Source organism: Macaca mulatta, chromosome 15 (genome assembly GCF_049350105.2).
Source record: "Macaca mulatta isolate MMU2019108-1 chromosome 15, T2T-MMU8v2.0, whole genome shotgun sequence".
Classification (NCBI taxonomy): domain Eukaryota; kingdom Metazoa; phylum Chordata; class Mammalia; order Primates; family Cercopithecidae; genus Macaca; species Macaca mulatta.
The window spans coordinates 22,690,487-22,715,463 of NC_133420.1; the positions used below are offsets into that span (position 1 = coordinate 22,690,487).

The window sequence follows — 24,977 nt, forward strand, 5'->3', positions numbered from 1 at the left end:
ACTCACCTAACCCTGAGTTTTTGAAGCAAATTCTAGGTATCATATCATTTAATCTGCAAATATTTCAGTATGCGTATTTAAAACATGAGGACTCTCTTTTTGAGCCATTATCACACACATAAAATTACCAGTTTCCCCGATTCATTATCTCTCATTTCTCGTTTTCTTCCAAATGGATTTTTTTTGCTTTTAATGAGATTTCACATAATGAAAGAGCGCTAATTTTGCAAAGCGATGGAAATCGATGCTACATGGGCCAAACAAAAGCTATCTGCTGCAAATACTTTTTTCTAATTATTTGTCTAGAATGTCTTTATTTATTTGAAGGTGCCATGTAAAATAATGCAATACTTTCTCTTTTCTATTGTGTCTGTTTTTCAAATCACCTTTCTCATCTTTCCCAGTGTTTGCTGAGGTATCTTCAGACTTTGGTGTATTTGCTGTAGCAATGGCCTCTGGGGACTAGTTACTAGTTACTAGCTAGTACCTGCAGGAATCATTTACTTAACTGGTGATGAGCTTCTTGAGGGCAAGGACCAAGTCTTACCAACTTTCTGCCTGATACCATTAGCATGTCTTCAATGTTTGTTGGATGGCTTCTACTAATCTTGAGGGCATCATGCCAATATTGACTGAAGTATCAATCAATGCTACTGGCATGTGGTATTTACAACAAAAAACTAAGTGTTCTTATTTAGCTATAACATGTCTATAGCAGAGGAGATAAGTCAGATGTTAACATTTGGTACCTGCATCTATGGGTGACCTCTATATAAGGAGGTGAAGTAGAGAATGCTGCTTTCTCTAGTTACATTCCTTTGTTTCTTCTTATACTTATTTATAGGGTGACCATATATCCCAGTTTGCCTGACACAGTCTGTTTTTCCACAGTCTAATAGTGCCGCTTTTCATTCACAGAATTGTCTCAGTCTAGGTGGTAAATTAAATGGCAGTATTACTTACATAACATTTAATGTATGCCAGACTCTCTTGTAAACACTTTACATACATTCTCACTTAATCTTCATGATAACCCTGGGAAGCAGTTTCTATTATTCTACCCACTTTACACACGGGAAAGTTGAAGCACAAAGAGGTCAAATGACTTGGCTAAAATCGTGCAGCTGGATTTGAATAGTAAGTGGCAGCACCAGGATTGAGTGCAGGCTGTTTGGCACCAGTGCTCTCACCCACGCCACTCTTGCCTCTATGCCGTTCCCAAATACATCTGCTTTTGTAGACTACATTTTGATCTATTAGGAATATCCTGATAATTACTCTACATATGTTTAGATCAGCAGTCTGGCTAAGGCTTTGGAATTTGAAGGGTTTCCTTTGTTTTCACAAAATCCTTATAGGTTCCACATGTACTACTAGGCCAATCCGATTATAGTCTTCTTTCTCACAAGACTGAAGGGTGACCTTTTTTCATCTTTGTAATACCAGCTATTCAGCATTCCCTCTGAGACCCTCCAGTAATGAGGTTTCCCAGCATTTGGATAGTCTCAAGTCCCTGCCACAGTCACTTTTCCTTACTTCTGACCACCTGTGGTAGTTGAAGTTCTCTTTATAGCACCTAGAACAGTGGCAGCCATAGAGCAGGGACACACAAAATGTTTCACTGCCTTTGATTAGTTCATATTTTGCAGTTGCCTGGAAACAGTGTTCGAGGCACTTACATAAGGTGCTTTAAGGAAGAGATTATTTCACACAGCTACTGCTTTCAAGTAGCTTACAATTTAGGAAGGGGATGATGAGTGTACACAAATAACTATGATCTAAGGTAACTGAGCTGTATAAGCGAAGTGTTTTAAGAGTTCAGAAAAAAACAAATGGTTTCTGACAGGAGTGTTCCAGAAAAGTTTGATAGAAATGGTGGCGCTAAGTCAGTTTAATAACTTTTAAATTGGCTAAAAAATTACTGTCTTGTCTAAAGACAGGTCTTATGTTTGCTAAGGGTAGAGGCTTCACAGAAGAATAAGACTTGATGAGCCTCCAGGAGAAGAGGATGTGTCAGCTTGACACTTGGTCCTCTTGGGAGGACAGTCAGCAGTCTTGCTCATTTTTTATGGTATCATCATTATCATCATGGCACATTTTAACCCTCTAGGTGGCTCAGATGCAAGTTTTTCTCAGCAGCAAAGAATTATTACATATATCTTGAGACAAGGTCTCACTTTGTTGCCCAGGTGCGATCATGGCTCACTGCATTCTCAACCTTCTGAGCTCAAGTGATCCTCCTACCTCAGCCTTCTGAGTAGCTGAAACTATAGGTGTGCACCACAACACCTAGCTGAGTTTTTAATGGGGACTCTTGGACTTAAGTAATCCTCCTGCGTTGGCCTCCCAAAGTGCTGGGATTACAGGCATGAGCCACTGCACCCAGCCAATATCTTTTAAATGTAGAAGCCTGATATGTTATTTGATTTTTTTTCTCTTTGAGACAGAGTCTTGCTGTGTTGCCCAGAGCTGGAGTGCAGTGGCGCAATCTCAGCTCACTGCATTCCCCGCCCTCTAGGTTCAAGTGATTCTCCTCCCTCAGCTTCCTGAGTAGCTGGGGCTATAGGTGCATACCCCCACACATGGCTAATTTTTGTATTTTTAGTTGAGCCGGGGTTTCACCATGTTGGCAAGGCTGGTCTCGAACCCCTGACCTCAGGTGATCCGCCCACCTCAGCCTCCCAAAGTGCTGGGATTACAGGCATGAGCCACTGCACCCATCTATTACTTGATTTTTTTTTAACCTTTTAAAGTCTGTTGATCTTCCCAAGATATTTTTCCTTAATAAAGACACAGTCTACTTTTATTACAATATAATTACATTTGCCTTTTTAATTGGTAGTAATAAAAATGGTTCCTTTGTAATAGGATTTGTCACAGTAGTCTAGTAAGATAGGGTAGTTAGTGCTCATTATCCTCAATACGAATGAAGAAACTGAAATTTGATAAAACTGTAAAAGCTGCATGACTTTGGGGAAAATGGAACAGTTGGGACCTGGACTTGGGTCTTCAGAATTAACATCGAGTGTATGTGTATCACATAGCCTTATTTAGCTTATTAGATTTTAAAAAATTATATCAAGATAACAAGGAAAGTTGTGGTTATCTCATGCTATAACCATTTTTTAATAAATGTCATTATAGAATCTACGTTAACATGATGAGTCTGTTTTCATTTCTCAGTTGACAGACTCATTAGCACTGCTTTGATGATTGTAGACATAATGCATTCTACAGAAAGGGAAATCCTGAAGGGGTTGCAGGTGGCCTATATGGTACCTTTGTGCAAATTAGAAAAAGGCTGCTTCTCTAGGGGAACCAGAGTGCTCCCTTTCTGTGGTCAGTCAGAAGCAGCAGCTTCGGCCCCAGCCAGGATGACGAGCCTGGAGCATGGGCATCTGGATTGTTGTCTCTGCTTGGCCTCTTCTATGTAGTGCTTAAAAAGCAGCAGCCAAGAGTCCTGTTCATATTAACTAATTTTTAACTAATTTATGAGGGGCTGGGTTTAAAAATTTTGTTTTTACTCTTGTATTTATAGACAGACCCTCTTGTTCCTCCATACACCAAGTACATACCTGCCTCAGCATCTTTGTACTTGTTCCTCTACCTGGAACCTGGATCTCCCAGCCCTCCCTTCATCCAGGTCTCCACTCCAGTGGAACTCTGCAAGCTTCATCTCGCCTACTCCAGTGAAAGTATCACCCTCCGTCATTCTCTCTTCCTGCTGTACTTTTTTCATAGTACTTCTTACCACTTGGAATATTATATTTATCCTCATTTTATTTTTGTCTTTCACAGAGTGTAGAAAGTACACTCTGTGAAAGCGGGTATTTTTTTTCACTGCCATGTTCTAGCACCTGGAAAAACACCTGGCACATAGAAGGCTCTCAATATTTGTTGCATGATTGAACTAACAGTGTGATTACTCAGTTTTCATGCAGCTGATGAAGACTACCCGAGACTGGGCAATTTACAAAAGAAAGAGGTTTAATTGGACTTACACTTCCATGTATCTGAGGAAGCCTCAAAATCATGGCAGAAGGCAAGGAGGAGCAAGTCACGTCTTTTTTTTTTTTTTTTTTTTGAGATGGAGTCTTGCTGTATCGCACAGGGTGGAGTGCATTGGTGCGACGTCAGCTCACTGCAACCTCCGCCTCCTGGATTCAAGCAATTCTCTTGCCTCAGCCTCTGGAGTAGTTGGGATTATAGGCGTGCACCACCACACCCAGCTAATCTTTGTATTTTTAGTAGAGATGAGGTTTCACCATGTTGACCAGGCTGGTCATGAACTCCTGACCTCAGGTGATCCACCTGCCCCAGCCTCCTTTTAAAGTGCTGGGATTACAGGCATGAGCCACCATGCCCGGCCTGCAAGTCACATCTTACATGGATGACAGCAGGCAGAGAGAGCTTGTGCAGGGGAGCTTCTCTTTTTCAAACCGTCAGATCTCATGAGACTTACTGTCTGTCACGAGAACAGAACAGGAAAGGCTTGCCCTCACTGATTTAGTTACCTTCCATTGGGTCCCTCCCACAACACATGGGAATTCAAGATGAGATTTGGGTGGGGACACAGCCAAACCTTATTCTGCCCGTGGCCCCTCCCAAATCTCATGTCCTCACATTTCAAAACCAATCATGCCTTCCCAACAGTCCCCCAAAGTCTTAACTCATTTCAGCATTAACTCAAAAGTCCAAAGTTTCATTCAAGACAAGGCAAGTCCCTTCTGTCTATGAGCCTGTAAAATCAAAAGCAAGTTAGTGACTTCTTAGGTACAGTGAGGGTACAGGTGTTGGATAAATACAGCCATTCAAAATGGGAGAAATTGGCCAAAACAAAGGGGCTACAAGCCCCATGCAAGTCCGAAATCCAGCAGGGCAGTCAAATCTTAAAGCTCCAAAATGAACTCCTTTGACTCCATGTCTCACATCCGGATCACGCTGATGCAACATGGTCTTGTGCAGCTCTGCCCCTGTGGCTTTGCAGGGTACAGCCTCCCTCCCTGCTGCTTTCACGGGCTGGCATTGAGTTTCTACAGATTTTCCAGGCGCGTAGTGCAAGCTGTCAGTGGATCTACCATTCTGGGGTCTGGAAGATGGTGGTCCTCTTCTCATAGCTCCACTAGACAGTGCCCCAGTGGGGACTCTGTGTGGGAGTTCCAACCCCACATTTCCTTTCTGAACTGCCTTAGCAGAGGTTCTCCATGAGGGCCCCGCCCCTGCAGCAAACTTTTGCCTGGGCTTCCAAGCATTTCCATACTCTTCTGAAGTCTAGGCAGAGGTTCCCAAACTTCAGTTCTTGACTTCTATGCACCTGCAGTCCCAACACCATGTGGAAGCTCCCAAGGCTTAGGGCTTGTGCCCTCTGAAGCAACAGCCTGGGCTGTACCTCGGCCCCTTTTAGTCATGGCTGGAGTGGCTTGGATGCAGGGTACCAAGTCTCTAGACTGCACATGGCACAGTGACCCTGGGCCCGGCCCAAAAACCATATTCTCCTAGACCTCCAGGCCTGTGATGGGAGGGGCTGCCGTGAAGATCTCTGACATTCCCTGGACATTTTTTCTGTTGTCTTGGGGATTAACTTTGGGCTCCTCATTACTTATGCAAATTTCTGCAGCTGGCTTGAATGTCTCCCCAGAAAATGGATTTCTCCTCTCTGTCACATTGTCAGGCTGCAAATTTTCAGAACTTTTATGCTCTTCTTCCCTTATAAAACTGAGTGCCTAGGGCTGGGCACGGTGGCTCATGTCTGTAATCCTAGCACTTTGGGAGACTGATGTGGGCAGATTGCCTGAGCTCAGGAGTTTGAGATCAGGCTGGGCAACATGGTGAACCTCCATCTCTACTAAAAAATACAAAAAATTAGCTGGGCGTGGCAGTGTGCACCTGTGGTCCCAGCTACTCAGGAGGCTGAGGCAGGAAAATTGCTTGAACTCGGGTGGCAGAGGTTGCAGTGAGCCGAAATGGTGCCATTGCACTCCTGCCTGGGCGACAGAGCAAGACTGCATCTCCAAACAAAACAAAACAAAACAAAACAAAACTGAGAGCCTTAAACAGCACCCAAGTCACCTCTTGAATGCTTTGCTGCCTAGAAATTTCTTCCACCAGATACACTAAATCATCCCTCTCAAGTTCAAAGTTCCACAAATCTCCAGGGTAGGGGCAAAATGCCACCAGTCTCTTTGCTAAGACATAACAAGAGTCGCCTTTGCTCCAGTTCCCAACAAGTTCCTTATCTCCATCTGAGACCACCTCAGCCTGGATTTTATTGTCCATATCACTATCAGCATTTTGGGCAAAACCATTCAACAAGTCTCTTTGGAGTTCCAAACTTTCCCACATTTTCGTGTCTTCTTCTGAGCCCTCCAAACTGTTCCTACCTCTACTGGTACCAATTTACCGTATTAGTCCATTTTCATGCTGCTCACAAAGACATACCTGAGACTTGACAGTTACAAAAGAAAGAGGTTTAATTGGACTTACAGTTCCATGTGGCTGGGGAGGCCTCACAGTCATGACAGAATGCAAGGAGGAGCAAGTCATATCTTACATGGATGGCAGCAGGCAAAGAGATAACTTGTGCAGGGGAACTCACCTTTTTAAAACCATCGGATCTCATGAGACTTACTCACTATCAGAAGAACAGCATGGGAAAGGCTTGCCCCCGTGATTCGTTTATCTCCCACTGGGTCCCTCCCACAATACGTGGGAATTCAAGATGAGATTTGGGTGGGGACACAGTCAAACCATATCATAGTGGATTGTGATTGATGGTATAAATTATCAGCTTTAATATTTACTACCTTTTATTGACTGTTTATGGGCACTTTCTGTGACATAATATTATGAATATTGTCTAACAGAATCTCCATAATAGCTTTATGAGGGGTAAATAGTATAATCTCTGTTTTGGAGTTGAGGGCTGAGAAAAGTTAAATAACATGCCCAAAGTAAAATATCTAGTAATTCGAGTCATTCCTTGAGAGGTAGATCTGATAACCAAAATCAATTTCTAAAAATTGTTTTAGTGATTATTTTGGGTCTCATAATATTTTTTTCAAAGAGTGATTTTCAATCACTGGGTAGTGGAAAGCCTGAAAATACTTTTATTTATGTTTTAAGGAAAAGGAGAGGTAGGCTGTATGGGATTTGAAATACTGGGATAACTCAGGATCAGACAACTCTATTTCACAATCTTTGTGTTTTTATCTAAGGATGCATATTATGAGGGTCCTTTGAGAAGAAGAGCATGACTTTGGGGTTTTTTTTCTAACTGTAACTCTGGAGAAATAATTTACTTGAGCCTGTTTTTCATCTCTAAATTCTGGTGACAGTGCCTACCTTATAGGAGTGTGCAGATGATAAGTATATAAAATGCCTGGCATGGTTTCTGGAGCGTGGGAGCTTGATTTCTCCTGTACCTTGCCACCTGCCTTTTTCTTCCTCCTTCCAGCTACAGGTGACTAAGGATCCAAGGAACTGAGAGGCAATTTCTTTTCTTCTCTTTTCTTTTTTTTTTTTTTTTTGTGACTTCCTTCTAGTTAAACAATCCCAGATTTTAAGCTGCTTTTGGTAGTATGTACAATCACGGTATCTTTTAGAATTCACATGGCATCTTGTTTATCGCTGTAATTCAAGGAGTAATTCATGTGCTTTGTTAAGTGTTGTGCACATATTCCCTTCACAGACTTTGGGGTCGAATTCCTGCTTTCGTAATCGAATGCTGAATGAAAACTGATGGTCAATAACTGTCTTTATTTATTACATCCTTCTCCTCATGTTCCGTGAAATACCAGTTTTTTTTTTTTCTTTAAGTCACCAACATGTTTGCCAATGCATATAGATTTGGATGCTAACAGGGATTTCTTAAACACCATCTTGTAAATTCTATGATTGTCATTGTATCAATAGGATGTGACTCAAAGACTGGGAATCCTTGAACTAATGAGTTGTTAATTAAGGTCGGTTAAAAAACCCAGGCATTTTTATATGAAGATGCTTTCTCTATGAAATTTGATTAAACAGTATAGCATTTAACTAGTTAGTGTGAAAATGATTTACTAAGAAGCGAGGAACAGGATTTAAAAGAAGCACAACCAACTTCCAGTTATAGATGTCTGAGGAGCCTTCTCAATTATATGCTGATCTTCCCTCCCTTTTAATTATGTGCCATATAATGAAGCAATAAAAAGGCTCACAATTTAAGCATTAATGATTGATTTAACCAAATATATATAATATAAATATTAGCTTATATAACCCCAAATAATGATATAATTAATAATAATATAACTAATGATGGGGGGAGGTACTCTGGGAGCTATAAGAGAACAAAACCCTTATTTGCCATTACAGAAAATCTGTAATATCAAAAATAGATGAATCAAGCAATTGCAAGAAAGCTTATTATGTAGGAAAATAGAGGAAACTACAGGTAAAACAGAAGAATTGAAAGTTTTTTGATTTTTGGTTTTTCTTACATTTTAGAGAGAGGGTCTTGCTCTATCCCCCAAGCTGGAGTACAGTGGTACGGTTATGGCTCACTTGAACTCCTGGGCTCAAGTGATCCTCTTGCCTCAGATTCCCAAGTAGTTGGGGCTACAGGTGTGCACCACCACATCCACCTAAGTTTTAGATTTTTTATAGGAGTCTCACTGTGTTTCCCAGGCTGGTCTCAAATTCCCAGGCTCAAGTGACTCTCCTGCCTTGGCCTCTCAAAGCGCTAGGATTGTAAGTGTGAGCCACTATGGCTGGCCTAAGAGTGGGAAACTGTTGATGCTGGCAGTATAGGATTGGTGGGAGGAAGGGTGAACCAGCAGACTACTGTCTTTAAATGTTTGTGGTTAATGTTGACTTTTTTTGAGACAGAGTTTCACTCTTGTCGCCCAAGCTGGAGTGCAGTGGCGTGATCTCAGCTCACTGCAACCTCCGCCTCCTGGGTTCAAGCGATTCTCCTGCCTCAGCCTTCCGAGTAGCTGGGATTACAGGCATGTGGCACCATGCCTGGCTAATTTTTTGTATTTTTGGTAGAGATGGAGTTTCACCATATTTGCCAGGCTGATCTTAAAGTCTTGACCTTAGGTGATCTGCCCACCTCGGCCTTCCAAAGTGCTGGGATTACAGATGTGAGCCAACACGCCTGGCCTATTGTTGACTTTTTTATTGTTTATATATTATTTTGACAAAAATAAAAGTTAACTATGAGAAAAGAAAAATAGAAATATAAGCAATCCAAAAACGTGAAGACAGCTCACAAAAAGGAATAATGTATTTGCAAATCATTTATCTGGCAGTGTTTTTTTATCTAGAATGTGTAATGAACTCTTAAAATGAAATAATAAAAAGAAAACTCATTAAAAAAATGCACCAAAGGCTGGGTGTGGTGGCTTATGCCTGTAATCCCAACACTTTGGGAGGCAGAGGGGATGGATCACTTGAGGTCAGGAGTTCGAGTCCAACCTGGCCAACATGGTGAATCACTGTCTCTACTAAAAATACAAAAATTAGCTGAGCATGGTGGCAGGTGCTTATAATCCCAACTACTTGGGAGGCCGAGGCACGAGAATAGCTTGAACTCGGGAGGCAGAGGTTGTAGTGAGCCAAGATTGCACCACTGGACTCTAGCCTGGGTGACAGAGCAAGACTCCATCTCAAAAATAAATAAATAAATGTCAAGTATCTGAGTAGACATTTCTTCAAAGGAAATATACAAAGCCCCAATAAACACATGAAAAGCCATCAGGGAAATCCAAATCTCTTTAGACATATAATAACAAGTGTTGTTGAGGATATGGAGAAATACAGTACTTCATACATTGCTGCATGTGTGAAATGGTACATTTAGAAAATAGTCTGGTAGAGTTGTCAGATGACCCAGCAATTCTCCTAGGAGGTATATCCCCAGAATAAATGAAAACATGTCTATACAAAATCTTGTAGTCAAATATTTGTAGCAGTACTATTCATAGTAGCCAAAAAGTGTAAGTCTGTTCATCAACTGATGAAAGGAGAAACAAAATGTGGCATATCCATACCATAGAGTATTCCAAGAAAAAACAAATATAACCAATCAGTTACTGCTTAAAGGAAAAGTAACTTTTCTTTCTCTTTTGAGGAAAAGTTTATTCTTTTCTTACCTATCATGCATCCAATTTATTGTAGACAAAACATGAAATGTAGGAAAGCAGAATTGTCACGGAATATATCATGTAACCATATGAGTAGGGACTGGCTCTGTCACCCAAGCTGGAGTGCAGTGGTGCTCCCACCTCAGCTTCCCAAGTAGCTGGGACTATGGGCACACACCACCATGCCCAGCTAATTTTTTCATTTTTTTGTAGAAAAATGGAGTTTCGGCTGGGCGTGGTGGCTCATGCCTGTAATCCCAGCACTTTGGGAGGCCAAGGCGGGTGGATCACCTGAGGTCAGCAGTTCAAGACCAGCCTGGCTAACATGGTGAATGAAACCTCATCTCTACTAAAAATTTGCATTAGCCAGGTGTGATGGCGCTTGCCTGTAGTTCCAGCTACTAGGGAGACTGAGGCAGGAAAATCACTAGAAACTGGGAGGCGGAGGGTTGCAGTGAGCTGAGATCACGCCACTGCACTCCAGCCTAGGTGACACAGTGAGACTCTGTCTCAAAAAAAAAAAAAAAAAAAAAGAAGAGAAAAATGGTGTTTCACCACGTTGTCCAGGCTGGTCTCGTCCTGAACTCAAACAATTTGCCTGCCTCGACCTCCCAAAGTGCTGGGATTACAGAGGCTAGCCACCGCCCAGCCATCCATATTTTCTTTTTTCTTTTTTCTTTGGAAGTGCAGACCACACGCACAGTGTTTTGTTTTTGTTTTGGTTTTGAGATGGCTTCTCACTCACTCTGGCCGAGGCTGGAGTACAGTGGTGCGATCCTGGCTCACTACAACCTCTGCCTCCCGGGTTCAAGCGATTCTCCTACCTCAGCTTCCTGAGTAGCTGGGATTACAGGCACATGCCACCAGGACCGGCTAATTATTGTATTTTTAGTAGAGATGGGGTCTCACCATGTTGGCCAAGCTGGTCTCGAACTCCTGACCTCAAGTGATCCACCTGCCTCGGACTCCCAAAGTGCTGAGATTACAGGTATCAGCCACCGTACCTGGCTCATAAGTATCTTTCAGTGGGTCATTTTTACTGTTGTCGTTTTGCTTAGCACAAATTAACCCAACATTTGATGACTAACAGCCTTCTGTCAGAGTATGCTGAGATGTTGTTCCAGTGTCCCCTAATGATTTTCGTGTTGTTTGTATCTGTACTACATACAGAGACTGTTGGCCTGTTGGCCACTGTTGCTTTCATCTTTGTATATGATTGTTCAACAAGGAAATGTCTGTTGGCTGAGTGTGGTGGTTCACACCTGTAATCCTAGCACTTTGGGAGGCCGTTGAGGGTGGATTGCTTGAGGTCAGGAGTTCAAGACCAGGCTGGCCAACATGGTGAAACCTCATCTCTACTAAAAATACAACAAGGCCGGGCTTGGTGGCTCATGCCTATAATCCCAGCACTTTGGGAGGCCGAGGCGGTTGGAAAACTTGAGGTCAGGAGTTCAAGACCAGCCTGGTCAACATGGTGAAACCCTGTCTCTACTAAAAATACAAAATTAGCTGGGCATGGTGGTGCATGCCTGTAATCCCAGCTACTTGGGAGGCTGAGGCAGGAGAATCACTTGAACCCAGAGGCGGAGGTTGTTGTGAGCAGAGATCGTGCCACTGCACTCCAGCCTGGGCATCAAGAGCGAAACTCCATCTCTCTCTCTCACACACACACACACACACACACACACACACACACACACAAAATTAGCTGGGTGTGGTGGTGCATGCCTGTAATCCCATCTACTTGGGAGCCTGAGGCAGGAGAACTGCTTGAACCTGAGAGCAGAGGTTGCAGTGAGCCAGGAGATCATGCCACTGCACTCCAACCTAGGCCACAGAGTGAGTGAGAAGCCGTCTCAAAAAAAAAAAAAAAAAAAGAATGAAACACCTGTGTGATCTGTGTGGCCTGCACTTCTTTACAGACTAAATAGAAATATAGAAGTAATAGCTCATTGGTTGGTGATTGAGGCCCTTGCTTACATCGCTTGTTTCCTCTTGAGTTTTAGTGTTATAAATAAATAAATGGTTATTTAAATGAAACTACATTGTGAGTTCTCTACTAGAGACAGTTTGAATGAATTGTTAGGAGTAGGCGGCTTTGAGTCATGCTTCCTTACATCTGTCTTCAGATTCATATTTTGGATGCTTTCTTTCATTTTGTGTATTTTTGTGTTTCCTGCCCCATTAGCTTCATAAATAGTCATTCCATGCATCTTGTTTGTATGTATGGTTTTTAGATAACCAACTAACTGGACCTTAGTTTTTCATCTTTTGTTTTTTTTGAGATGGAGTTTCACTCTTACTGCCCCGACTGTAGTGCAGTGGTGTGATCCTGCAACCTCTGCCCCCTGGGTTCAAGTGATTCTCCTGCCTCAGCCTCCTGAGTGGCTGAGATTACAGACATGCGCCACCATGCCTGCCTAATTTTGTATTTTTTGTAGAGACGGGGTTTCACCATGTTGGTCAGGCTGGTCTCGAACTCCTGACTTCAGGTGATCTGCCCACCTCGGCCTCCCAAAGTGTTGGGATTGTAATCCCATGAGCCACCATCCCTGGCCAGTTTTTTCATATTAATAATATAAGAGTTTAGATTTTATTGGGTTTGTATTTAAATTGGGTCAAGTTTGGGTTTGGGAACCAGCATAACTGCAAGCCTGGAAATCCTTAGGAGATTCTATCTGTTCTTTGCCACTGAGAGAAGTAGTAACTATCCTGAAAATAAGGCAGAATGAGGCCAGGCATGGTGGCTCATGCCTGTAATCCCAACACTTTGGGAGGCCGAGGTGGGCGGATCACTTGAGGTCAGGATTTCGAGACCAGCTTGACCAACATGGTGAGACCTCATCTCTACTAAAAATATGATAATTAGCCGGACATGGTGGTGGGCGCCTGTAATCCCAGCTACTCGGGAGGCTGAGGCAGGAGAATCGCTTGAACCTGGGAGGTGGGGGTTGTAGTGAGCCAAGATTGTGTTGTTGCACTTCAACCTGGGTGACAGAGCAAGACTTTATCTTAAAAAAAAAATTGGCCGGGCGCGGTGGCTCAAGCCTGTAATCCCAGCACTTTGGGAGGCCGAGGCGGGTGGATCACGAGGTCAGGAGATCGAGACCATCCTGGCTAACATGGTGAAACCCTGTCTCTACTAAAAATACAAAAAAAAACTAGCCGGGCGTGGTGGCGGGCGCCTGTAGTCCCAGCTATTCGGAGGCTGAGGCGGGAGAATGGCGTGAACCCTGGAGGTGGAGCTTGCAGTGAGCCGAGATCCCGCCACTGCACTCCAGCCTGGGTGACAGAGTGAGACTCCGTCTCAAAAAAAAAAAAAAAAAAAAAATTGAGAGTGCTTAAGGAAATTGGGAGCTTTTGGAAGAATAGGAAGAACAGAAGCCTGCAGTCTGAAATGTGAGGGTATTTGACTAACCATACAGGGGAAAAAAACCTTTTCAGAGTGATTAAATCCTGTACTCTTCATTTTATTTACACATTTATTTATTTTTATTTTTGTTTTTTGTTTCTTTTCTGTCTTTATATTACATTTATTTTAAAAATGCCCTTGTATGAGTGTCTTTTTACTGCATAAACAGAGTCATAGGATAGACATTGCTGCAAAGAAGATGTACAAATGGCCAATAAGCAGGTGAAAAGATGCTCAACATCACTTGTCTTTAGAGAAATGCAAATCAAAACTACACTCATTCAGATGGCTGCTATCAAGAAGGAATAATAGTAATAAATAGAAAATAACAAGTATTGAGAAACATGGAGAAGTGGGAGCTCTTGTGCATTGTTGGTGGGACTATAAAATGATACAGCCACTGTGGAAAACAATATGGCAGTTCCTCAAAAACTTAAAAATAGAACCCTCATATGATCCAGCAATTCTACTTCTAGGTTTATACCCAAAAGAATTGAGAGCAGGTTCTTGATGAGATATTTGTATACCCATGTTCATAGCAGCATTATTCACAATAGTTATAACATGGCAGCAACCATGTGTCCATCAATGGATGAATGGAGAAGCAAAATATGGTATATAAAAACAAGGGCATATTTTTCAGCCTTAAGAAGGAAGGAAGTACTGATATATGCTACACCATGGATGGATCATAAGGACATAATGCCAAGTGAAATAAGCTAGACACAAAAAGATAAATACTATATGATTCCACTTACATGATATTCTTAGAGGAGTCAAACCTATAGAGACAGAAAGTAGATTGGTGGCTGCCAGGGGCTAGGAGGAGGGGAAAATGGGGGAGTTATTATGTAATGGGTATAGAATTTCAGTTTTACAAGATGAAAATGGAGATAGATGGTGGTGATGGCTATACAACACTATGAATGTACTCAGTACCACTGCACTGTACACTTAGAAATGGTTCAGATGGTAAATATGTATATTTTACCACAATAAAAAAGTAGAAAAAGAAGTCATAGGAATAAATTTTTAAAAGCTATTTTCTGCATTTTTCAAGTTTTTCTGTTTTATTTCTTCATTTATACTCTCAGTTATTAAACACTGTTTGCTTCATTGTTACTTTTGTACATTGGAATGATATAATTCTTAATACAGTTGAGTAAGAAGAAATTTTTAATGTAACTATATCTTTTCTCAGTAATAAGAATCTGTACTATCTCAGGCCTGTAATCCCAGCCCTTTGGGAGGCCGAGGCGGGCAGATCACGAGGTCAGGAGATTGAGACCATCCTGGCCAACATGGTGAAACCCCGTCTCTACTAAAACTACAAAAATTAGCAGGGCTTGGTGGTGCCCGCCTGTAGTCTCAGCTACTCGGGAGGCTGAGGCAGGAGAATCGCTTAAACCTGGGAGGCAGTGGTTGCAGTGAGCCGAGATCACACCACTGCACTCCAGCCTGGCGACAGAACAAGATTCCGTCTCAAAAAAAAAAAAGAAAAAGAATCTCTACTATCCCCTGTCTCTTGCCCTCTTTAGTTTTCCCTTCTGACACTGGCATTGAAACAAATGCATGCAGATCTGTATGCCTTAAGCAGTGAAAGTAATTTGTTCTTTTGCCCTGAACACCTCATGCTAATCAGAACTTAGTTTCCTCAATAGGAATGGACTTACTAGAGACAATGCAGAATACAGCAAGCGGAGCCAACATTTACTCTGATTAACCAACACTCCTTTTGCCCTGTGAATCAAGCAGTTGTGTGTTCTCTTTTTTTTCCTGCCTTTTTTCCCTTTCACTGCAGTGCTTTCTGCTAGGTTGTGCTATGTCTCAGTTGAGTTAGTACTGGAATTTGTGTAGTTGTGTGTGTTAGATAAACATCTCTCTTTTTCTATATTTGATAGGCAAAATGATGTCCTTATAGTCTTGTGGGCAGTATTTTACAAATGGCCTTCTGGCTGTGTATCACTGCAGCTCCATGCCAAAACTCCTTTGGCTTCCTTTTCTTAAACTCTCTGTCCTCATGGTATTATTCAATTTCTCTATACATTGATCAACAAGAAGTTTGGTACCTATGCATTTCTCTTTTCATTATTATCATAGCATGTAACTTTTTTTCTTTGCGTTAGTCTCATTCTGTCACCCAGACTGTAGTGCAGTGGTACAGTCCTGTTCATTGCAGCCTAGAACTCCTGGGCTCAAGTGATCCTTCCACCTCAGCCGTCCTCATAGCTAGGACTATAGGCACACAATACCATGCCAGGCTAATTAAAAAAAAATTTTTTTAATAGAGTCTTGTGATAGTGTATTAGTCCGTTTTCACACGGCTAATAAAGACATACCTGAGACTGGGTGATATAAAGGAAAAGGGGTTTAATGAACTCACACCTCCATGGAGCTAGGAGGCCTCACAATCGTGGTGGAAGGTGAAAAGCACATCTAATATGGCAGCAGACAAAAGAGAAAATGAGAACCAAGTGAAAGGGTTTCCTCTTATAAAACCATCAGATCTTGTGAGACTTGTTCACTACCATGAGAACAGTATGGGGGAAAATGCCCCCATGATTCAATTATCTCCCACTGGGTCCCTCCCACAACACATGGGAATTATGGGAGCTACAATTCAACATGCAATTTGGGTGGGGACACAGCCAAACCATATCAGATATTGCCCAGGCTAGTCTTGAACTCTTGGCCTCAAGCAATCCTCCTACCTTGGGATTACAGGCATGAGATTACAGGCGTGAGCCACTATGCCTGGCCTAGTGATTTAACTTCAGTAACATGTTGGAATAAGACAAAAAGATTGTTTCAGCCGGGTGTGGTGGTTCACGCTTGCAATCCTAGCACTTTGGGAGGTTGAGGTAGGTGGATCACTTGAGGTCAGGAGTGCTAGACCAGCCTGGCCAACATGGTGAAACCCTGTCTCTACTAAAAATACAAAAACTAGTTGGGTTTGGTGGCAGGTGCCTGTAATGCCAGCTACTTGGAGGCTGAGGCAGGAAAATTGCTTGAATCTGAGAAGTGGAGGTTGCTGTGAGCCGAGATTGCGCCACTGCACTCAAGCCTGGGCAACAGGGTGAGACTATGTCTCAAAAAAAAAAAAAAAAAAGATTGTTTTTAGAAAATAATTTGTGTATAATTCATGATAATTTTATGCTATCCTTGATACATGAAGATGCTTCACACTGTGGTAAGGACCAGCTTTTAGAGCTCTGTCATTTGTTCCCATTATAGGAATGCCATCTGTACCAAGTGGTAGCTATTCTGTTTATACTGAATATGGCAAAACCATCATCATCACCCCTCACATACACGCACATATTCAACACTTTTTGTACTTGGTATTTTTCAATTTGTGCTGTTTCGGAGTGTATTTGCAACAATTTTGCAACTAACAATTTCATGGTATAGTGTAATTTATAGCACAGTTTCATATCTGTTAGTTCATTTTATTGTCCAACCTTAAGAGCTAGGTATTATTAATATTCCATTTATCACATACTGAGACAACATGTGATAGTATTTTATGCTCACTCTTAATTATACAGCCATTCCATCTCTTTGTATGTTTTTTAAAAATATGAGCTCATGGCCAGGCACGGTGGCTCATGTCTGTAATCTCAGCACTTTGGGAGACCGAGGTGGGTGGATCACCTGAGGTCGGGAGTTTGAGACCAGCCTGGCCAACATGGTGAAACCCCATCTCTACTAAAAGTACAAAAATCAGCCAGATGTGGTGGCGGGCGCCTGTAATCCCAGCTACTTAGGAGGCTAAGGCAGGAGAATTGCTTGAACCCAGGAGGCAGAGGTTGCAGTGAGCTGAGATCACGCCACTGCACTCCAGCCTGGGTGACAAGAGTGAGACTCCGTCTCAAAAAAAAAAAAAAAAAAAAAAAATTCTGAGCTCATAACAAAATGATCCCTTTCTTAGCATTTGATTTCCATAAATGCTCTCCTATCTTTGTCAGAATAAATTTTTTTGTTTTTTAATTTTTTTTTTCTTGAGATGGAGTCTTGCTCTGTCTCCCAGGCTGGAGTACAGTGGCTTGATCTTGGCTCACTGCAACCTCTGCCTCTTGGTTAAAGTGATTCTCCTGCCTCAGCCTCCCGAGTAACTGGGATTACAGGTGCATGCCACCATGCCTGGCTAATTTTTTGTATTTTTAGTAGAGATGGGAGTTTCACCATGTTGACTGTGTTGGTCTTGAACTCCTGACCTCAAGTTTTCCAACTGCCTTGGCCTCCCAAACTGTTGGGATTATAGGCGTGAGCCATCGCGCCCGGTCAAATTATTCGTTATATTTTTATTTTCTTTCCTATGTACTTCTTTTCTTTTCTTCCTTTCCTATGTACTGCCTGTTTCCCTTTTCAGTCTGATCACAGGGTTTTTCCTTATGTTTTTAAAACCTCACTAAGTGCGGAATAATAACGATGGTGATATTATATATTATGTAGTGTTTTCAAACTTATTTTACAGCTGAAATCTTATTTTTATCTTCACAACAGGTATCTGAGGTGAGCAAGCCATGTGTAAATTTATTTTTAATTTTTTTATAAAAAAATTTTAGAAAATAATAGAGATGGGGTTTTGCCATGTTATTCATGCTGGTCTTGAACTACTTGCTTCAAGCAGGCTGTCAGTCTTGGCCTCCCAAAGTGCTGGGATTAGAGGCATAAGCCACCACGCCCAGCCTCTTTGTGTTTTTTTGTTGTTGTTTTTGTTGTTTATCACACAGGATCTCACTCTGTCATTCAGGTTGGAGTGTGGTGGCTCAGTCAGTTCACTGTAACCTCAAACTCCTGGGCTCAAGGGATCCTCTTGCCTCAGCTTCCCGAGTAGCTGGGTGCATGCTGTCATGCCTGGCTAATTTTTTGATTGTTGTAGAGATGGGGTCTTGCTTTGTTGCCCAGGTTTGTCTTGAACACCTAGTGTCAAGCGATCCTCCTGCCTTGGCCTCCCAAAGTGCTGGGATTACAGGTGTGAGCCACCATGCCTGGCTTGTAAATTTCTTGTTTTGCTGGATTAAAAACTTGCAATCAAAGTGTTAACTACAGTTATTTTTGGTTAAAATCACATAGCTAGTAAGTGTTAGCAACAGAAATACTCGGGCTTTTGTCCTAGATCAGGGCCCTTTCCACTGCTGTTATGACTCCACTTTATGCATACTGGTATAATGTAATGCAGACTTAACATTATTTTCTTTCAAGATTTCTTTCAGACTTTCATATTACCAACACTTACTCAGAATTCAATCCAGAGATTGTTGCTTTGTCACAAACTTCCTATAAAAAGTAATTGTCAACAAGCCAGGTCAATAATTTGCCAAATTTTCTTTACTCAGCAAAATATGTCTTTGAGCAGTTGTCCCTGCTCGTTGTTTTGCTTGTTTGCCCATTTTGTAATCTGTGTAAGGACTCTATCGATGTATTATGTATCTATGTATTAGTTTCCCAGGCCTGCTGTAACAAATGAAAGGGTATTGAACTTCATTAGTTGTCAGAGAAATGCAAATTAAGACCAAAATGAGAAATGACAAGCTGGGTGGCTTAAAACAACAGAAATTTATGCTTTCATAGTTCAGGAGGCCAGAATCCAAAATTAAGTGGTTGCAGAATTGGTTCCTTCTTAGCAACTCAGAAGGGAAATCTGTTCCAGGCCTCTCTCCCGGCTTCTGACAGTTGCCAGCAATCCTTGGCGTTCCTTGGCTTGCAGCTGCGTGATTTTGATCTCTGCCTCCTTCTTCACGTGGCTGCCTTCCCTCTTGTCTGTCTTTACATGGCACTCTCCCTTCCCTGGGTGTCTGTCTCTGTGTCTCCTCTGCTCTTTAAGGACAACAGTCACATTGTATTCAGGGCCCACTCTACTCCAGCATGATGTCATCTTAACTTAGGCCTTAATTACATCTGCAAAACCCTTGTTTCCAAAGAAGGTCCAGTCCTATTCACAGGTACCAGAAGTTAGGACTTCAACATATCTTTTGAGGGGACACAATTCAACCCATTAAAATATATGTTCTTTTTCCTTTGTCTCTACTTCTACTCTTGTGATATGTTTACCCATGTGCTTCCCACAAGTGTCTGTTGAATTGATCTTGTTTATAGATTTCCAATCTCCTCACGTAATTTATATATACAGTCGTGTTGCTTAACAACAGGGATATGTTCTGAGAAATGTGTCGTGAGGCGATTTTGTTGTGCAAATATCATAGAGTGTACTTACACAGACTAGATGGTATAGCCTTCCTACATACCTTGGCTTCATGGTACAGCCTGTTGCTCCTGGGCTGCAAACCCGTACAGCATGGTACTGTACTGAATACTGTTAGCAATTATACAATGTTAAGTACTTGTATATCCAAACATATCTAAACATAGAAATGGTACAGTAAAAACACAACGTAAGAGATTAAAAAATGGTTCCAAGCACAGCCGCGTCTTAAAAAATAAAACAAAATAAAATAAAGTAAAATAAAATAAAATAAAATAAAATAAAATAAAAAATGGTACAGCTATCAGGGCACTTACCATGAATGGAGCCTGCAGGACTGGAAGTTGCTCTGGGTGAGTCAGTGAGCAAGTGGTGAGTGAATGTGAAGGCCTAGGACCGACCATACGCTTCTGTAGATTTTATAATCACTGTACACTTAGGCTACACTAAATTTATTTAAAATTTTTTTCTTTGTTCTTGGGAGTATAGAAATATACTTAACCTTTATATGTGTTGACCTTTTATCCAGAAACTTTGCTAAACTCGCTGGTTAGTTCTGATAATTACATGTAGATTCTTTTGAAATTTCTATGGAAATGTTCATGTTATGTACAAATAATAACAGCTTATATCTTTTTTGTTTTCTTTTTTTCTTTATTCAATACAGTATCAGAGGTTCTGGTGATAGCAGTCATTCACAATCTCAAGGGGAAAGATATCAACATTTCACTGAAAAGTATGATTTTTGCTATAATTTTAAAATACATACCCTTTATGAAATTAATGAAGCTCCCTTTCTGTTCCTAGTTTGCTGAGTTGGTTTTTTTCTTTTCTTAATTGTGAGCCAATGTTAAATTTTACCAAATGTGAGTTGTGCATCTGTTGAGCAATTGTAGTATGATTTTTCTCCTTTATTCTACTTGTGTGGTAAATTACAGTGATTGATTTTCAAATATCAAACCAACTTTACATTCCTAAAATAAGTCCAATTTTGTCATGTCCTTTTTATATATTGCTGAATTGGACTTGGTAACATTTGGCTTAGTATATTTGCATCTATACTCATTAGTGAGAATGGCCTGTAATTTTGCTTTCTTATAATATCCCTGTTAGGGTTTGGTATCAAAATTATGTTGGCCTCATAAAATGAGCTGAGGAATGTTCCTTCTATATTCTGTAAGAGTTTATGTAAGATTGCCTCTTTTTTTTTTGGTCTTCTTTAGTTGTTTTTTATAAATTTACCAATGAAACTACCTGGGTGTGGAGTTTTCATTGTGGTTAGGCTTTCAATTAGGCTGTCAATTTTTCAGTAGATCTAGAACTCTTCAAAATTTCTTTCTGTATCAGGTTTAGCAAAAAATGTTTTTCTTAATGTTTGTCTGTTTTACTTAAATGTTCACATTGATGGCATTAAGTTATTTATAATATTCCTGTTGTGATCTTTTTGTTTTCAGCAGTGATACTCCTTTTTTTCATTTTTGGTATTAATCTCCGTTGTTTTTTTTTCCCCCATCGGTCATTCTTGCCAGGGTTTTATTAGTCTTTTTAAAGAATTAACTTTATTTTGTTGACTTTGTTGTGTTTCTTATTTAATTAATTTCATCTATGTAAATTTATTGCCCTCTATTTTCTTTGGGTTTAATTGGCTGCTCCTATTGGCTGTTCATTTCCTAACCTCTTTTTAAATATATATGTTTAAAGGCCAGCCATTTCTCTCTCAGCATAGAATTATCTGTATCCATAAACTTTAATTTTCATTGTGAATCAGTTCAGAATATTTTCTACTTTTCATTATGATTTTTTGACCCATTAATTATTTACATGGATATTTCTTAATTTCCAAACATGGGATTTTTTTATTTTTATTTTTATTTTTTTTTTTTGCGATAGGGTTCCACTCTGTCACCCAGGCTAGTGTGCAGTGGCACGATCTTGGCTCACTGCAACCTCCACCTCCTGGGTTCAAGTGATTTTCCTGCCTCAGCCTCCCAAGTAGCTGGGATTACAGGCACCCATCAACACGCCCAGCTAATTTTTGTATTTTTAGTAGAGATGGGATTTCACCATGTTGGCCAGTCTGGTCTCGAACTCCTGACCCCAGGTGATCCACCCACCTCAGCCTCCCAAAGTGCTGAGATTACAGGCATGAGCAACTGCGCTAGGCTTAGAATTTTTTTAGTAATGTTTTGGCTATTGATTTCTCACTTACTTGCAGTGTGGTCAGAAGGCATACTGTAATTTTAATTCTTTGTGACATGTAGGGACTTGGTTTATATCTAGCATAGAATTAGTATTTATTTACTTATTTGAGATGGAGTATTTATGAGAATTAGTATTAACTAATTTATTTATTTATTTGAACCACAGCAGCCGTCTAGAATTGATCTTTATGATTGCTCCATGGGTATGTGAATAAAAAAGACATAAACTACAGTTTGTAGCTGTATGGTTCTCTGCATTTCAGTTAGGTCAACTTTATTAATGAGGATTTAAAAAATCCTACTATCGTTAGTCTTTTTTTATTATTCTTTTGTTACTGAGGGATATGTTCTAAAATTTCCCATTATGATTGTGGATTTGTCTATTTCTTCATTTAGTTTTATCCATTTTTGTTTATATATTTTGCGGCTATGTTATTAGGTGCATATGATATTTAGAAATATATTGAATTGGCTGGGCATGGTGGCTCATACCTGTAATCCCAGCACGTTGGGAAGCTGAGGCAGGGGGATCACCTGAGGTCGGGAGTTCAAGACCAGCCTAGCCAATATGGTGAAACCCAGTCTCTACTAAAAATACAAAAATTAGCCAGGCGTTGTGGTGCATGTCTGTAATCCCAGCTACTTGGGAGGCTGAGGCAGGAGAATCACTTGAACCTGGGAGGTGGAGGTTGCAGTGAGCCAAGATCCTGCCATTGTACTTCAGCCTGGGTGGTAACAGTGCAACTCTGTCTCAAAAAAAAAAAAAAAAAAAAAAAGATAAAAGGGATATATTGAATTGAACACTTTGTCACTAGGAAATACTTTTCATCTATATTGATTTTTTTTTTTGGGGGGGGGACTTAAAGTCAGTGTTGCCTGATAATAACGTAGCTACGCTTCTTACCTTTTGGTTGATGTTTCAAGGTATGTATTTTCCATACTTTGACTTTCAACCTTTTTCAATCTTTTACTCATGTATTTTTTTTCTTAAATCCAATCTGATGGACTTCATCATTAAATTTTATTACTTAGTCCATTAAAATATATTGTAGCTACTGACATATTGTGTTTTAATTTTACTGTTATACTCTTTGCCTTCCATTTGTCCTGTCTTTTCTATAGTCATTCATTTTTTTTTCTTTTTTTTTTTGAGATTGATTCTCACTGTGTCACCCAGGCTGAAGTGCAGTGGTGCGATCTTGGCTCACTGCAACCTTCACCTCCTGAGTAGCTGGGATTACAGGTGCGTGCCACCATGCCTATCTAATTTTTGTATTTTTAGTAGAGATGGGGTTTTGCCATGTTGGCCAGTCTGGTCTCGAACTCCTGATCTCAAGTGATCCGCCCACCTCAGCCTCCCAAAGTGCTGGGATTATAGGCGTGAGCTACCGCGCCGGGCCTAATCTTGCTTCTTTTTGGGAGGGGGAGTTTATAATTAAAACTATTCTATTGTTTGACTTCATTAGTACTTATACAGCATTTTACTTTTTTACTTTTTTTTTTTTTTTTTTGAGATGGAGTCTTGCTGTGACGCCAGGCTGGAGCACAGTGGTGCAATCTTGGCTCATTGCAACCTCCTACACCCTGGTTCAGATGATTCTCTTGCCTCAGCCTCCCGATTCTCTTTGCAGGCACGTGCCACCATGCCCAGCTAATTTCTGTGTTTTTAGTAGAGACACGGTTTCACCATGTTGGCCAGGATGGTCTTGATCTCCTGACTTCATGATCCACTTGCCTCGGCCTCCCAAAGTGCTGGGATTACAGGCGTGAGCCACCACACCCAGCCTTAAGTTCAGGTTTTATATCACTTTGTCCAAAACTATTATCATAATCCATTTCAATTCATAAGACTGAAATAAGTGCTTGAGGTATTTGAAGTTCTGTTGGAGGTTTAGTTGAAGAGCAAGAATAAATGTAACATGGGTTTAGCACTTAAGGACTTTTTTTTTTTTCTTTTTTTTTTTGAGACCGAGTCTCGCTCTGTTGCCCAGGCTGGGGCACAGTGGCACAATCTTGGCTCGCTGCAAGCTCCGCCTCCTGGGTTCATGCCGTTTTCCTGCCTCAGCCTCCCAAATAGCTGGGACTACAGGCGCCCACCACCACGCTGGGCTAATTTGTTGATTTTTAGTAGAGACGGGGTTTCACCGTGTTAGCCAGGATGGTCTCAATCTGCTGACCTTGTGATCTGCCCGCCTCAGCTTCCCAAAGTGCTGGGATTACAGGCGTGAACCACCACACCTGGCCAAGGACTTTATAATCTGGTATGACATGAGGCACAGGTTTCTGTAATTAATTAGAGTAGAATGTGATAAGTAGCAGCTACAAGAAGGATGGTATATTTATAAAATACTTGAATAGAAACACTGAGAAAATCATGAAACACAAACTATTTGTCTTATGCGACCTAGCTGTATTAGTCCATTTTAATGCCACTCATAAAGACATACCTGAGACTGGGAAGAAAAAGAAGTTTAATTGGACTTATAGTTCCACATGGCTGGGGAGGCCTCAGAATCATGACCGGAGGCAAAAGGTACTTCTTACATGGCAGTGGCAAGAGAAAATGAGGAGGAAGCAAAAAGGAAACCCCTGAGAAAACCATCAGATCTCATGAGACTTACTCACTATCATGAGAATAACATGGGAAAGATGGCCTGATTCAGTTACCTCCCCTTGGTCCTTCCCACAACACATGGGAATTCTGGGAGATACAATTCAAGTTGAGATTTGGGTGGGCCAATCCATATCACTAGCATACTGAAAGATTTAAAAATATACATGATGATCTTTTTGGTTATGTATTCAGAATACCTGGCTGTTTGCAAGACAGTTGGAACTACTTTGAAGCCACTCTGAAGATGTCTGCTGAGAATTATCTTAACAAACAATGCTGTTGCTAGGATTACATATTAATGCCATCTTTATGTTGCCATATATCTTTATCAGTTTTCTTTCACTCTCTGCCAGGGCTTTTTTTTTCATACTAAGCCTTCTAAGCCTGGCATATTTTACACTTATACCTCACATTT

At 41.0% G+C, this 24,977-nt stretch overlaps 1 protein-coding gene across 4 annotated transcripts in view; it reads left to right on the plus strand.

The window, feature by feature from the left end:
- Positions 1 to 24,977, plus strand: part of SCAI (suppressor of cancer cell invasion) — a 189,634-nt gene that overhangs the window by 62,159 nt on the left and 102,498 nt on the right. For 2 of the 4 annotated variants that reach the window (XR_001439881.3, XM_015116845.3), the window contains exon 3: positions 20,415 to 20,483. The exons of the other annotated variants lie outside the window; for them this stretch is intronic. Coding sequence is in view for 1 of the 2 variants with exons in the window: in XM_015116845.3 (XP_014972331.3) it covers positions 20,415 to 20,483 (69 nt within the window). In the remaining variant the exon portion in view is untranslated. The remainder of the gene's footprint in view (positions 1 to 20,414; positions 20,484 to 24,977) is intronic. 4 annotated transcript variants of the gene reach the window in all.